The sequence below is a fragment of the Sinohyriopsis cumingii genome, chromosome 15, assembly GCF_028554795.1.
Source record: "Sinohyriopsis cumingii isolate HCF-2022 chromosome 15, ASM2855479v2, whole genome shotgun sequence".
Taxonomy (NCBI): Eukaryota; Metazoa; Mollusca; class Bivalvia; order Unionida; family Unionidae; genus Sinohyriopsis; species Sinohyriopsis cumingii.
The window spans coordinates 88,581,605-88,597,124 of record NC_142975.1 but is presented as its reverse complement, the minus strand read 5'-3'; the positions used below and the strand labels follow the sequence as shown (position 1 = coordinate 88,597,124).

At 34.3% G+C, this 15,520-nt stretch overlaps 1 protein-coding gene and 1 long non-coding RNA gene across 2 annotated transcripts in view; one reads left to right on the top strand and one right to left on the bottom strand.

The window, feature by feature from the left end:
* LOC149782267 (uncharacterized) overlaps window positions 1-5,581 on the top strand; it is an 85,019-nt gene extending 79,438 nt beyond the window's left edge. Inside the window, exon 3 of the mRNA XM_089935107.1 lies at window positions 5,340-5,581. Coding sequence (XP_089791233.1) covers window positions 5,340-5,581 — 242 coding nt within the window. The remainder of the gene's footprint in view (window positions 1-5,339) is intronic.
* A 5,986-nt stretch (window positions 5,582-11,567) lies between these two features.
* LOC149782266 (uncharacterized) lies at window positions 11,568-14,301 on the bottom strand. Its single transcript, XR_016414576.1, has 3 exons — window positions 13,971-14,301; window positions 13,287-13,431; window positions 11,568-11,643 (listed from the first exon to the last, which is right to left on the bottom strand). It is a non-coding gene; the product is annotated as an uncharacterized LOC149782266 (long non-coding RNA).
* Between the last annotated feature and the right edge of the window lie 1,219 nt (window positions 14,302-15,520).

Genomic DNA, 15,520 nt, shown 5'->3' with positions numbered 1-15,520 from the left:
AAATTTCGAGTTCTTGCTTTGTGTTTTGGATGTCTGACAATGCTGTGTCATCTGCATAGAGATCTGTAGATGATATTGAGTCCCTTAGTAAAAGTGGTAGGTCATTTATAAATAAAATAAATAGTAATGGACCTAGAATTGAGCCTTGTGGTACTCCATATCTAATTGTTCCAGATTAAGACAGAACATTATTTATATAAACATGTTGTGTTCTCTTGCTTAAGTATGAAGTAAACCATCTAACTGTGCTTTCATCACATTGGTAAATTTTCAGTTTCTTAAAAAGGATTTCCTGATCCACCATGTCAAAACTTTCCTGAAATCTGCAAATACAGATCCTATTATTCTACCTTGGCCAAGTGCTTGAAGCCATTTATCAGTTAGGGAGATCAAGGCAGTCTCGCATGAATGTTTATGTCTTAAGCCTGATTGATTAGGGTGTAACAGCGGGTGTTTTGTTAAATATGACATGAATGAGTAATGGTCATATTTTTCAATCAATTTTGACAAGTTTGGTAGTATTGAGATTGGCTGGTAGTTATCCGCATCATCCTTAGAACCAGATTTGTGAATAGGAGTTACTTTTGCAGTTTTCCATATTTTGGGGACAGACAAGGTCGCAGTACTTAAATTGATTACCGGTATGAATGTTATGCTATCTAAAATAGCAGAGGCAGAAGATTTAATGAGTCATGGTCCAATCTGATCAAGTGCTGTAGCTTTCTTGGTATCAAGTTCATTGAGATATTTTTTAACTAAGTTTGCTGATACTGGTGAGATAGAAAACATACCTCCTTAGAGATTTTGCTGCCTCAGAACTTTTTCAGTTCATTAAAGTTGTTTTCTATCACTGGTTCTTTTATCTTTGTGGTAATGTTAGTGAAAAAATTCATTGAAAACATTTGCAATGTCATTGTCATCAGTGTCTATGGTGTCAGTTACCAGAAGTGAGTGAATTTTATTTGTCTGATATTTGTTTGTTCCTCCAGTGAGTTCATTGAAGACTTTCCAAATGGAGTTTGTTGCTTTTTTGTTTTCAAGCAATGATTGATAATACGTTTTTTAAATTTTTTTTTAATCATACTTGTTATAATATTTCTTCATACTTTATATTGTGCATGGTTTCCCATAACCTTGAATTTGTCTCGTGTTTTCATAGCATCGAGGATTTCAGTAGTAAGCCAATTAGGTTGGATTTCATTCTTTACTTGATGTACTTTCAGTGGTGCATGCTTTGAGACTAATGACATCCATAAATAAGTTAGTCCACACCCTCAGAGCTTCATCTATGTCATCCAAATTTTGGATCATACTCCATGGAAGTTTATATAGGTCATTGAGAAATTGTTCTTCATTAAAATTTTTGAACGATCTGTAAGTCACTAGCTTTGTGTGTGTTTTTCTTATTTCTCTTGCATTTAACCTTTCTTGTCAAAAAAGTAGGATAGTGGTCACTAAGACCAACATTCAGTACATTAACACAAGTCACATTGTCTGGTAGGTTGGTATAAATGTGATCAATAAGAGTGCATGATATTTCTGTTACACTTGTGGGCTCATTTACCAGCTGGACTAGGCCTAATGATTCAATAATTTTCATCCAGTTGTTCCTTATTTGAGTATTGAGATTGTCCTTATTTATATCGCCGAGAATGTATGTTTCTTTCTCCTGTGCTAGAACATATTTCATTTGTTTCAAAATGTTATCATTCCAAATTGTGTTGGAGGAAGGTGGCTTATAAATGAAATCAACTAGGAATGATTTTGCATTATTTTGAGAAATTTCCACCCAGATACTCTCAATTTCATGTGAATCCAAGTCAAGTCGCCTTTCAGTATTTACATCTTCCCTAATGTGTACAATAAGAATTTGCCCTACTGTCTCTCTGCCATCTATCAGTTAGGGAGATCAAGGCAGTCTCACAGGAATATTTCTGTCTAAAGCCAAGACCAACATTCGGTACATTAACACAAGCCACAATTGTCTGGTAGGTTGGTATAAATGTGATCAACAAGAGTGCTAGATTTTTCTGTTTCCCTTGTTGGCTCATTTACCAGTTGGACTAGGCCAAATGATTAAATAAATTCCATCTGGTTGTTCCTTATTTGAGTATTCAGAAGGACCTTATTTATATCGCCGAGTATATATGTTTTTTTCTCCTGTGGAAGAACATATTCCATTTGTTTCAAAAAGTTATCATTCCAAATTGCTTTGGAGGAAGGTGGCCTATAAATGAAACCAACTGAGAATGATTTTGCATTATTTTGAGAAATTTCCACCCAGATACTCTCAATTTCATGTGACTCCATGTCAAGTCGCCTTTCTGCATTTACATCTTCCCCACTGTACATAACAAGACCTCCTCCTGCTGTCTCTCTGTACCTGCATAATGGTTTATTGTATTCTTGACAGTGAAATAGATTATCATTGGTGGTTAGCATTTAATTTGGTTTCAGTGAGTCCTAAAACATGTGTATTATTTTCCTTGGAAGACAACATTAACTTAATCTGGTCTATTTTTCCCACTGTACCTTGTACATTTAAGTGACCTATGTTAGAACTTTTGTATCTAGTTTCATATCAATTATATGCATGTCATTATGCAATGGGGTACTCACTGAGATTGTCTCCATACTACTTTTATCATTCTGACATTCTATTTCTATATTTAGATGCTCATATATATTAGCGTCTTCAAAGTCACATACTAGATCCTGAAAATCCATTTACATTTGCATCTACAATAGTGTCCATTGAATAGTTAGAGTCAAGAGTCCTACTGGGTACATTTAGATTTTTTTGTAAAGGAAGCGTTGGCATTCTCCTCTTTGCCAGCTTTCTAATATATATACATTGATGGACAAAGTCTTTGTTTGTGTCCATATGTATGCTTTGCTACTGAGAGGGAGGCAATTCAGAACTTTACTGATGCACATATTTGTGACTGTTGCATGTCAGCTTGATTTATATTGTATCTTAACTCTATTTGACTTCTTAAGATCTAACATCTAAATGAAAATTTATTATTCAGATGTTTGAGATAATTCTGAGGTATCATCATATATTGCTGTTACAGCTCCACACTGTCAGTTTCAACCAGAAATTGTTTCCTTCACTATCATGTACCCTTGCCTAACTTGCGGTCAATATTTATGGACCCTGTTGCTCACTAGTTATCAAGGGAGGGGTGTAAATTTAAACATATGAAATTAGGATATAATGTTAGGATCTTAGGAGTATCTTTTCAGAAGTTTAAATGTTAAAATGCTTTTTAAAGTTAGTAATCTCTGGGATTATTTTTGGAAATTAGTGAAGACCCTCTGAACCTGTAATTTAAATTAGTGAAGATGCTCTGCTTATTTTTTTAAATTAGTGGAGACCTTCTGAGCTTAATTTTAAAATTACAGTAGTGAAGACCTTCTGCATTTTATTAAATTAGAGAAGACCCTCTGTATTTTTTTAAACTTAGTAAAGACCTTCTGAGATTATTTTCAAATTAATGAAGTCCCTGAAAGCCTACTTTTAAAGTTAGTGAAGACATAGTTTTTTTTAAATATTTACTGCAGACCCATTAGCTTATTTAAATTAGTGAAGACCCTCTGAAATTAGTAAAACCCTGTGTTAGTGATGGAATGATAAATGATGTATCGATACTTTTTCCATATTGATGCAGAAAGTTAAGGAATGATACTAGCCCAATATAAGTTACCTTAATCAGCAGTTGTGAATAATTATTAGTCATTTGCCATTATGTTCTTTAATTGAGAATTTGTCAGAGACAGCTGTAGAAGGCACATGCACTCATTTCTGTTAGCATAAAAAGAACTGTTGACACTCTTCTCCTACAAATTAACACAATGTAACTAACTCACATCTATTAAAATCTGTACCCACCCCCATTACTTCAATGATTCCATGCAAACTGTTTCATTATGACATGACATCATGTCTAGCCACTGATAACATATATAAACATAAAAGACATTTCAGATTTGTTTCCAATGTATGATTTAAGTACTAATTTACCAGTCATTTAATAACCACATTGCTTTACATCTTGTCTAATTAATTTGGAGAAAGGGAGTGGATGTTGTCAATAATTTCCTTTTTTACTGACAGAAATGACTGATCGTGCACCAGCAGGAAGTATGATATGCAGGATTTGGATGTTAGTCATCTCTGCTTCATCACGATCGGATTTATTCTTGACAAGATTTTCCTTGCACAAGGAAATTGCACTGTTTCTTCTATTTTGAAGATAACAGCATAATGCCCTACAAACTTAAGTGAAGATATGAAATTGGTGTCAATTTCAGTTATTTCCAATCACAGAGAAGATTGTCTGAGCAAATCATGTTTTTGATGAAATCTTATTTCAGTCATGCTTTTAGGATGATGTAGTAGAGGCCAGTTAAACAGATTTATCAAATATATCTGACAGAATACTTTGTGCTATTGGATGTCATTTTGGCCAGAAAATAGCTACAAATTGTTGAATTCTTTTATAGAAATTGGGTTTTGCAGATTTTTGCCTTTGTATTACTGATATTTTGAGCATCTATCTTAAATTAACTGAACACATAATCACTATTCCAGTATATTCTACCTGGTAATGCTCCCCAACTTCTCTTTCCAAAGAATGATCACTGTTCATTGTGTCATTAGTTTAAATTTGTGTTTGTAGAAATAATGAAGTCTACAAAAATTGGTACCCCATGAAAAATAGTGAATTTATAGTGTGCTTTTTTCATGTCTGCCTATTTTTCATATTTTACAGTACATGTATGCACATTTGATACTGGAAATAATCTACAGCACAAAAATATGCTGCCAGCCAGCTGTATTTGACTGGCATACATAAAATCATACTTCCAGCCAGCTGTAATTGGCTATTTTGTATAAAAGCAGCCTTCGGGTGAGCTGTAATTGACTGGCCTGCACAAAATCATCATCCAGTTGGCTGAAATTGACAGGCTCACATAAAATAATGCTTCCAGTCAGCTGAAATTGACCGACTTGCATAAGAAAATGTTAAGGAATAAGAACATTTTATGATGACAGACATAGTATGAGAGGAAATTGCTTCATTATGAAATTTTCACAAATTTATAATTTTGGGAATTATGTAGAGTGTTTGTGTGCATACGCATGTGTGTATGTGTGATTTGGTGGCATGATTGTTTTACATCATAAATTTAAATTTTCACAATTTCCCACTTTACTACAGAAGTTGCAAAAATAAATTTCCCTATATACAGTTACGCTTTAAAAATCAGACTTGCTCCAAGAGTTTCTTTTTTATAAAACTTTATTTGACATTGTTTTTCTTCTCTATCAGGCATTGGGAATCTGACTGTCCTGACGAAACTGTCCCTGGCTAGGAATGAGATCAAGGGCATTCCAGATGAAATGTACTTTCTTACAGATCTGAGTGACCTTGACCTTAGTGGGGTGCCATGGTTCCTCCCACTGACCTCTGTGACCATTTGTTTATCTTGGACAGCCTTCAATAAAACCTTGAACAGGTGCAATGTGACAAGACAGATGAATGCAGAGGTAGATACAATTGTTCCTTATTAAGATGTGCCAATTGATGCATTGCTTTAGTTTCTAAAACTGTCATTCAGTCACACTTTATTACAAAATTTTTGAACTGCTAGTTAATGAACAAATGGGCTGCTTAAATTATAATGGAATTGTGCTGTTGGTACTTCACTTGTTTATTTTTTAAGGCAGCGGTGTTCATTGATGATTTGACTCTGGGTTAATTCTCACTTCATTAAAACTGCTGACTGCCCATAAATGAGATCTATCCCTAATTAAGACCACTTTTTACCAGTTAAAAGTATTTTATATTGATTTATATTCAATTAAATCTTCAATTGCAACCGGTCTCCACTTTTGCATTTGACTGCCATTTCCTGTTCCATATGCAAGGAGCACCCAGTTACCAAACTGAGATGTTACTCAGTTTGAAATAAGTAACTGGTGTGCAAACAGACTAGTAATATATAGTTAATTACTCTATTATGTATTCACTGTTCAGAAGATATACACATTATCAATGATGATAATTTTTAAAAAGGGGGGCCCCGAGTGGCCGAGTGGTCTAAAGCGCTCTCCGTTACGGATCACTGCCATCTCACCTCTATCTGCGTGAGTTCGAGTCTCAGATTCAGCCAATGTGGGTATGTGAGAAAGCTTGCCAGTAGCTTCTTGTGGGTCGGTGGTTCTTTCCGGGGGTTTTCCTGGGTTCTTCCTCCACCATTAATACTGGCCGCCATGTATAGCCTATCGTGTGCTGAAAAATGGCGTTAAACCCTACAACAACAACAACAATTTTTAAAAAGGTGATTGAGATGATTTTGGATGTAGGTAACTTTACAAGCAAACATTTTTTGTACCCATGTCAGCATTCATTAGACCTCTTTTTGCAGGCCTGTCAACCAAATTAAAACTACCACCATCACCAAATTAAGACCAATTTTCATGTCTGATGGGTGATCTTAATGGGGAGGTTTTACTGCATGTAATATGCACAAATTACATTCTTATTACTCTGCAATTCTGCATTCAATATAGTTACATCAAATTTTGACTGTCTACTAGAAATGTTGCTCTGAGAAAATCATAAATAATGGATGAAATTGCTGTGATAATTAGGCATGATTATCTCATCAATTAGGGAAATTTAGATAATGAGAAAGATCCATGCATACTAATGATGTAATCTTACTTCTAATTGGTACCACCATTAAGGTTGTAAATTTGGTTTGATTTTGAAATTTGGAATATATCAAGAACTTGGATAGGTTTGATAACGAGTGAGATGCACTCATAATGTGATGATCTTGCATTTGATTGGCTGAGCTTGTTACCAATCTAGAATCCATATTTTTGATCATACTTTTTATCAGTTTGAAATATGGGCTTCTGTCATTAATATCTTGAATGGTTAGTTCCTTGTATATTAAGGAGGTAATCTTGCATTTGATAAGCTACACTTACAATGTCCACTCTGGAAGCTATAATTCTCAGTAGATTTGGAATAATAATAAAATAATAATAATAATACTTTGTTTATAGAGGGTGACTAATTTAGTCATGGACTATTTACCCTTGGGTCCCTCTCAAGAAGAGTTTAACAATATTTATGATATGAAAGATAGCATTAATTACTGTTTATGTTTATGTTAATGTGCTTTTAGTATTAAAATACTAAATTCCATTATAATCTACTAGAAACGCAAACATACTCATATTATCTCTTCTTAAATACTGTAATATTTGAAGTAGATTTTACATGTAGTGGAAGCTTGTTCCACATAAATGTACCAGAGTATTGGAAGCTCTTTTTAAATTGCTCTGTTCTTGGTTTTGATGCTTGAAGGTTTCTATGTGATGTTGATCGCAACTGGTACTGTGTCAAAAAAGACCTGAATAAGTCCTATAGATACTCTGGTACAGCTCCATGTGTACATTTATATACAAGAACTGCCTTGTGAAAATCTATCCTTTCATATATTGTGAACCATTTGAGTTCTGTAAACAATGCTTTAGATAGATGATCAATAGATGCATTTAAAATAATGCCTTCTGCCTGTTTCTAAAGTTTATAAATCCTGTCAAGCTGAGATTTGGCAGTTTCCCCTTACATTCAGACAGTAATCTATTGTTGGAAGAATTTATAAATTGTTATAGTTTGCAAATTTCTGTAGATAAATTATTCTTGATTCTGCTGAGTAGGGCATTAATTTTGGATGACAGTTTTTAACAAAGCTTTTCATGTCTTTTTTCTTGTGGAAATTTATCTCTTAGGTGCCTAGCCTCATTGATCTCAGGGGTAATCCAATTGAGTGGGATTATAGCTTGTCAGCACTTTAGTGACCCAGTTTCTAATCATACTTTTATCAAAATTGGTTAATAGGCTTGTATCATTAAAACATATGACATGGGGCTCTCAGGGATCCGAGTTTCTGGGTCAAAAGGATGTTCTGTTTCTCTTAGTAATGTATCCCCATCGTGTGCCTCATTTTTGTCTGTGAAACTCCCCTGTTTATACATTCGGTCAGCCATGGCCAATCTGTGGAATAACTAATGGCTAGGCTTAGGAAAACATGGAGGAAGCCAGTGTTACTAATTAATACTTAATCCTTTTCTGATGGGATGACTTTAAAGAAACAGGTGTTCTACTGAATGTGTGTAAGCACCTGTGATTGTTTGGCATCATATAAACCTTGAAAGTAATCTCAGTTTCATTTGAGCAGTACTGTCCAATCATTATGAAATAATAAAACTAATAATATAATAGCAATAAAAACAACAACTATTTCATCAGTAGCGGACACTTATTAAAAGAGTGCACAAAAGTGTTTTGTCTTCTAAAAATGAGTCAGCAAAATATGTTTTCATTTTTGGACAAAGACTTGCTATGAAAATCATACTGATGTTTATTAAAGGCACAAAATAGACCAAAGTGATAGCACAAGGGAAGGAAATCTAAATTGGAAGGAATATTTAATGCTGACTCTGTCATTATTATGGTGAAGGATGCTGATAAAAATGGCGGCAGAACTACAAATGTGAGAACTTAGAGATGTGATTGGGAGAAGCAGTTCTCATGGATTTAGAATAGTGGAGTCAGGTACATTAAAAGCAATTTGTGAGCAGCACAAGACTTCTGAAAAGCCAGTTCCTATCACTGTTTGCTTGAAATTCTAGGTAGACCAATGTCTGGTATTTTATCAGTCTTGTACTGTTTGCTTGAAATTCTTGGTAGATGAGTGCCAACAGATCTGGGTATAAACTTTCACGGTGTAGTGTACAATATTGTCATTTGCTGAGTCAATACACTTTTGACAGTGTAGTACTGTACAACAGCAAAATGGTCTTTCTCAGTTGACTCATTGAATCATTGGCCTCTTGGCCTTGAAAAAGTCAGTCAAACTATGTAAAGGGACATAACTAAAGTTCTAATTACTGGAAGAAATAATTAGACTCACTTACCTCCATTTGACAATTACTTCTGTGTAGTTCATTAAATAATGCATCATTTCATTAGAACATGCTCAAAGTAATTAAGTGTTTTCTTGCAGAATGTTGTATTTTCTTAATTGTTCTCTTTTGAGAGCTGGTGAAAGAAGAAAAAAATTAAAACTATGAGATTACATATATTTAGAAAGATACTGATATTTATTAATTAGAAAGGAACGTCATTATTAATACATGTACTGCAGTATCAGAAATGTTCATCAGGGACCAATTTTTGTGGCCTTTGTGGTTGCCCCAAACCACAAATGTACAGATCTGCTGAAAAAAGTTAGCCACATGTGACGATGATAACTCTTCCCTGGTTTTCTTACTGTATATTTCATTCTTAGATATTGACAAAGCCACTAGTATTTGATAAATCATTGTCAGTGCTGAAATTGGGTAATAAAATATTAGCTTGTACATGTGTTTGTTTTATTTTAACCCTTTGAAAAAAAATTGGAAAGCATTTTATATTGTTCTAATGCACACAGTGTCGTATAAGGTATCTGGATGCTGTAATTTCCACTCACTGCCTTAAATTGATTTGCGAGATAAATAAGGATAGAGAGAAATGAGAAAAAGCATATGATATTCAAATTATGGTGAAAATGAAAGAAAGAACTTTAAAAGATACTAGTATATTGAAGTTAAATTTAATACTTACTCAGATCGATCCTTCATTTGAGTACAACTGCAACTGCTGTTGAAAAATTTAACCCTCCTGCAAGCTTGTTTCTTTTTATCCATGCATTTTTAATCAAAAAGTACAACAAGCTTGCAAAATGCTAGATCTGTTGCTTGAAACTATATTATTAATGAAAGACTATGTATTTACACTAATTACAGCAAAATATTAAAGCTCACACTTCACTGATTTTCGGACAAAGCTACTGTATCAACATCGTGTCAATTACATTCATGGTATGCACAACTGCTTGTCTGGTAATAATCCCCAAATTGCAGAATTAAACAAGTCCAGCTTTCTTAAAACCACTAATAATTAGATTCAATCTTTTACTCATTGTCATATTGTAAGCCACAGTTATCCATTCAGTGTGAATTGGCTTGATTCATGAGGTTGCAAGATTCACTAATCATCATGAGTAACATCTTCCATTTCCGTAAATGGCCTGCATGACCAATTTAGTATATCAGTTGTGGAAGTGTTAGTTTAATTCTTATTTGTACTATTTATTTATTTTCAAGTCTAGTGGTTGAAGTTGGTATGTACATGAGGCAGCCGCAAAGGGGCTTCCACTGTCATTCAGTTTAGTTAGCATCTTCACATTTTGGTGGCATCGACTTTCTCTCATGTTCAGCACTCAGATGAAACCATGATGTAATTGACTGATCTTGAGAGATGTTTTATTGGTGCTCATAGTGGTGGTAGTATTTCTTAGTTTTGTATGCTATCTTGGCTTCCATTGATGTTATTCACTTTGACAATCATGGCGTGAGTATTGAACTTGTCATGAGCTCTTAAATGCTTTGTGCTCATACATAGTGGTGATATTGTTGTAAACATTCAAGTGACTGTTGTTTGCATCAGTATAGTTTATTCTTTTGTATGGAACCATGGAATCAAAAATCTACTATCACCACCCAGCTTCCATAATATGAATAATACCACAGGCAGGTGTGCATTAAGAAATTTTAAGCCCCAAGTCAACTTAAGCCAACACTCTAAACATGCATAATAACTCAAGACTCAATAGAAAATTTTATAAACACAAAAATGTAAAAAGTAAATATTTAGTAAATATATTGAACACAAGTTCTCAGTCTCTTCTCAGTAATAATTCCCAGTATTTGACATAGTTGGTTGAACTCCACCCACACCAAAACTGCCTACCCTTCTGCACATGAGATTCTCACATGAGATCTAACTCAGGTTAGTCTCATGTGCATTTTAACATGCAAATTAGGTAGAACTCACGTGAGCAAATAGATTCTAATAAGAAAATCACATGTGCAGGAATTGTTAACAAGAGCAATATCTTGCTCACGTGAGCCATACCTTGCTCACGTGAGCCACACCTCGCTCACGTGAGCAAGATCTGCTCACGTGAGCAACATCTTGCTCACATGAGCCACACCTTGCTCATGTGAGCAAGATCTGCTCATGTGAGCGGCATCTTGCTCACATGAGCAAAAACAAAAAAAAACAACTATAGTATTTAGTTTTTATTGAATACATACATCTTTTACAAGAATTAAACAGAGTAAGATCAATATTCAAATCTAGTAATCATAATCATATAATTTGAGTTTGATTAGTAATCTTTTAATAAGGTAAGACAACTAGAGTATGTATGTATGTATGTATGTATGTATCTGTTATATTAATACATCACATTTATTCTAAAATCTTTAAGGTCATAATGAAAGATACTGCTGGAAATTTGCTTCACGTGAAGACCATTCTTCACTGTTCCAGAAAATTTAAAGCAAACAAAACGTGTAATTGACATTCCTGCTTCTGAATTTCATTATTTGCCAGTCTGCAACAATATTTTCACTTGGAGATTGTTCTCTTTGAATCAATGCACTTCTGTTGACCACTGAATTTAAGTTAGCAGGCTCAGTTTTGAACTGTTGAAAAATGAAACCTGAAATGGAAATGAAAAAGTTGGTAGAAGTTTTTTTTCTGATCACAGCATTTGAGACAGTCTGTAAGGTGGATTTTTGAAGATTTGTTTTACAAGGTAAAGGCAAAATACATAATTGTAGTTTGGATTAGATGGCACTTTATCACACTGTGAAAATAGGAGCCAACTGTTTTCCCAAGGACACACTTACGCAGCCAACCCAGTCTGAAAATTCATCCTTTGGAATATGAGTCAAATTGCTCTACCAATAGAATTACCATAGTTCAGTAGCAAACATATAAACTGCACTGTTGATGAGATACCTGCAAGTCACGTTGCATATTCCAAATTTGACTACTTCTGGATAAAGATGCCAATGTGTACCCGGGTATTCTCCCATTGATAATAACCTGGGTAATAAAACGAACAATTGGGTACCCGTTTAAAAAAAAGTGTTCACAGGGGCTCATATGGTTGCTTACAATTTACTTGTCATACGTGGTCTGTATATAATCCTTTCTCAAGTGACCTATTTAAGAATCAATGCTGATATTTCAAGCCTGACCATCCTAACTTCATGCCTGTCCATGGTTCATGTGCCAATTTTCTCATGACTTAAAACACTGGTGACATTAACTGGGTCAAATAAAATTAAGCACAATATGAATGTCTGGTTTAACTAATGGCTACTGTAACATGCACTTCTTATATCACCATGTTAGGACAAAAAATGAATGAAATGGACAACTATACAGACTGAAATGTAAAGATCAAAAAAAGTTTGCTACTTAATAACAGTTTTGAAAAAATCAAATAAAAATTAATGTATTGGTAACTTCTGCATGAATTTTACATCAAACAGTTCCAAGAAAACAGACAGGTTCTTGAATGTGAAACCATTTGCCCTAGATTCATTCTATTATGATACTACACACATAGCAGTCCAGCTTAAATAGAAAATAAATGGCATCAGATATCATTTTTAAAAAAAGAAGAAAAAACAACAAATATAACCCGGGATGTATCAATGCAACTGATGGATGTTATATAACTGAAAAATGTTAGAGGAAAGAGATTTTGTTAAACATAAAAACATGTTGCACTGGACCGTCGTTATGGGATGAACCATGGCAGGTTGAGGATAATACAACAATCAACATTTTTGGACTTTATGACGATTCGTGAAAGTTACTGTAGACATGTACACTAGTCAAAATGACTGTTATGCACAAATAATTGATCAATTTCTTTTGTGTCTATTCTCATCCATACTACTAATCCACTTGAGTGGACAGCTGATTTGTGAAAAAAATTATAACTGCATATACATTTTTCATACAGTTTTCTGTAATAATGGCATGTAATTTATACTCTTGTTGTGCTCAGATTATGATTTTTGCCACTTGTTAGGAATGATGGGTACACATTAGAAATTTCAAAAAAATTTACATCTCTACTTCTGGAACAGTCCTCTGGAAGATTTCTCCAAAACTTTTAGGATACATTTTTCCAAAATATGTACATTTGCAATATATAAAGAAATTTAAAATCTGGTTTCCAATTTTTATATTTAAAAAAAAGTATTGAGGGTTAAATGTTAGAGTATGAAATGCACATGTTATCATGTGTATTACATCAAAAGATTTGAAGCGTCTTATACATACCCTTTACTGGAGTCGGAATTTCCTCTAGCATGGCAATGGGGTTTTGTCTGACTTCTTCCTGTTGCTGTCAATGTTTTGCACTTCTTTCAAATGATTGCTAACTTTGTTGTGTTGATTAAATTTTGTGACCTTCATGAAGTTTAATCTGTAACAAGATAAAAATTAGTATAATTGATCATTTTTTAAAAATCTTTGCAGAACAGAAAGAATGCAATGAAATACCAATCAAAATATTTGACAGACAGGGCAAATGTCTTTTAGGAATAAAATCATGAATTACGCTACTGCATTGGTTCTCAATCATGTATGCTTGTCTGGATCCACCCAATCAGCAATACAATAATACGAAGAACATTTATGTTTGTACAAATTGTTTCAATCGGTAACGCAAGTGCTCCTCACTGAGGCGCCCGTATTATTGGGGGTGGGGGTAAGAGCCAGACATGGTTGCACAGTTGAATTGTGGAAGGCTTAAATATTCGATGATAGTGTGGTGTAGATATCATTTTTAGAAACAGGAGGTTGAATTATTATCTTTAAGTAAAATCTGAAACAAACCCTTGGCTCAATTTTAAACGACCATGCGAATTTATGCTTATGCTTATAATGTCGATGATTCAGGCTATCCACTTTGATCATTCTATATGCGAAAATTGTAAAAAGAAATGAGTAAAAGTAACTTACCCCTTTCTCGGCAAAGAACCAGTCTTTCATAATCCTTGAATCTTCCCTAACAGCACGTCGACGTCTTCTGTTTCGTACTGGACATTAACATCAGTACCGACGTGGACATCTTTAGATGTTAGTGTTGGTTTCTATATTTTAATAATGTCCACACTCTTGCGTTCAGAAAGTTTTAAGAGCAAACATGTTGCAGGAGAATATTAAATAACTTTCTTCATAAACAGCGTGGCCCTTGCTAAGAGAACATGGCCCGCGCGTAAATTTCTGTCTGTTCGGTTTAAAAGTGCTATTCTACATGTACACTGTAGGTCAACATCCAGCATCTGTTGAGTTCATCTGAGGCGCAATTAAGGGTAAATTATTATTAAACATGTTGTTGTACGCATAGGGGATTGTATCATTGATTTCAATATAAAAGTCAGTCATACATGTAGTATAAAAATAATACTTTTATTATTTTATACTGCTGTATGACTGACATTTAAAATGTAAGCAACGATGCGAGCCCGTCTGGTTTTACACTCCTTTGTACACATGTACTCGGGTATTTCTTAATGTTATATTTTATATATCAAATAAATGCTATTTTATTATCTGATGTTTCATAAAAACTGAGCTATAAGTGAATTCATATCATTAATAAGTTAATTAATATAGACCTAGTTAATTTTGATGTTTTTACAGTAGCTTGTGCCGAGCCATGCCCCATGGGACACTAATGGTTCTAACAAGCCGATTCTTCCACCGTGTACTCTGATAACCTGGGTCACAGAAAAGTTAACGGAAACGTCAGTGATTTGTTTTGTGATTATATCAATAGGAAACTTCTTTTATAAACTTTGAAATGACACGATCAGAACATTTAAAAGGCAGCAAATAAGCAAAATTTTCCATTGCCAAGTATATACACGTGTAAAACAGTGCGAAACAGCTACTCAACCAAACACGACTGGATTAGGCAGTTTCTTACGGATTTATTAAATTTTATGTACAGTACATGGTTTTTTTTATACTGATAATGTACATATGCATAGGAAACGGGGTTGGGGTGAAACCTCGATAATAATTTGTCTAATACGTAACCTGTTCGACTGTTCAGTCGGCGTTTGAATTTTAGCGGACACTAGACAAAATGTTTAATGTTACCCCGCGTATTTCTTTGATGCCAGACATTCAACGTCGGTGGTAATGTTTTATTAAACACGTTAATATTATTAATCATTTATGGTTTCTGCATGGATTAAACATAGGCCGTTTTATAGAATATGGGGAGGGGGGCGTCAAGCGCACGTACGCGAGGGGGGGGGGGGGCGTAAAAAAGTATGCATGCATACGTGGGGAGGGGGGAGTCAAGCTTTGCCAGACTTTTGCGTACTTACTAAATGGATGACCCCTAAGCCGAATTACACAATTCAGTAAGTATAAGATTGTATTGACTTTTGTGCGAATGTTAGGCATAGAAGAAAACAACGTGGTTTATGTAATTCTCCAATTTTTATGGAAAATGATTTGAGAGTTTATTAGGCCAAAAGGACTGTGCATTAGTGTTT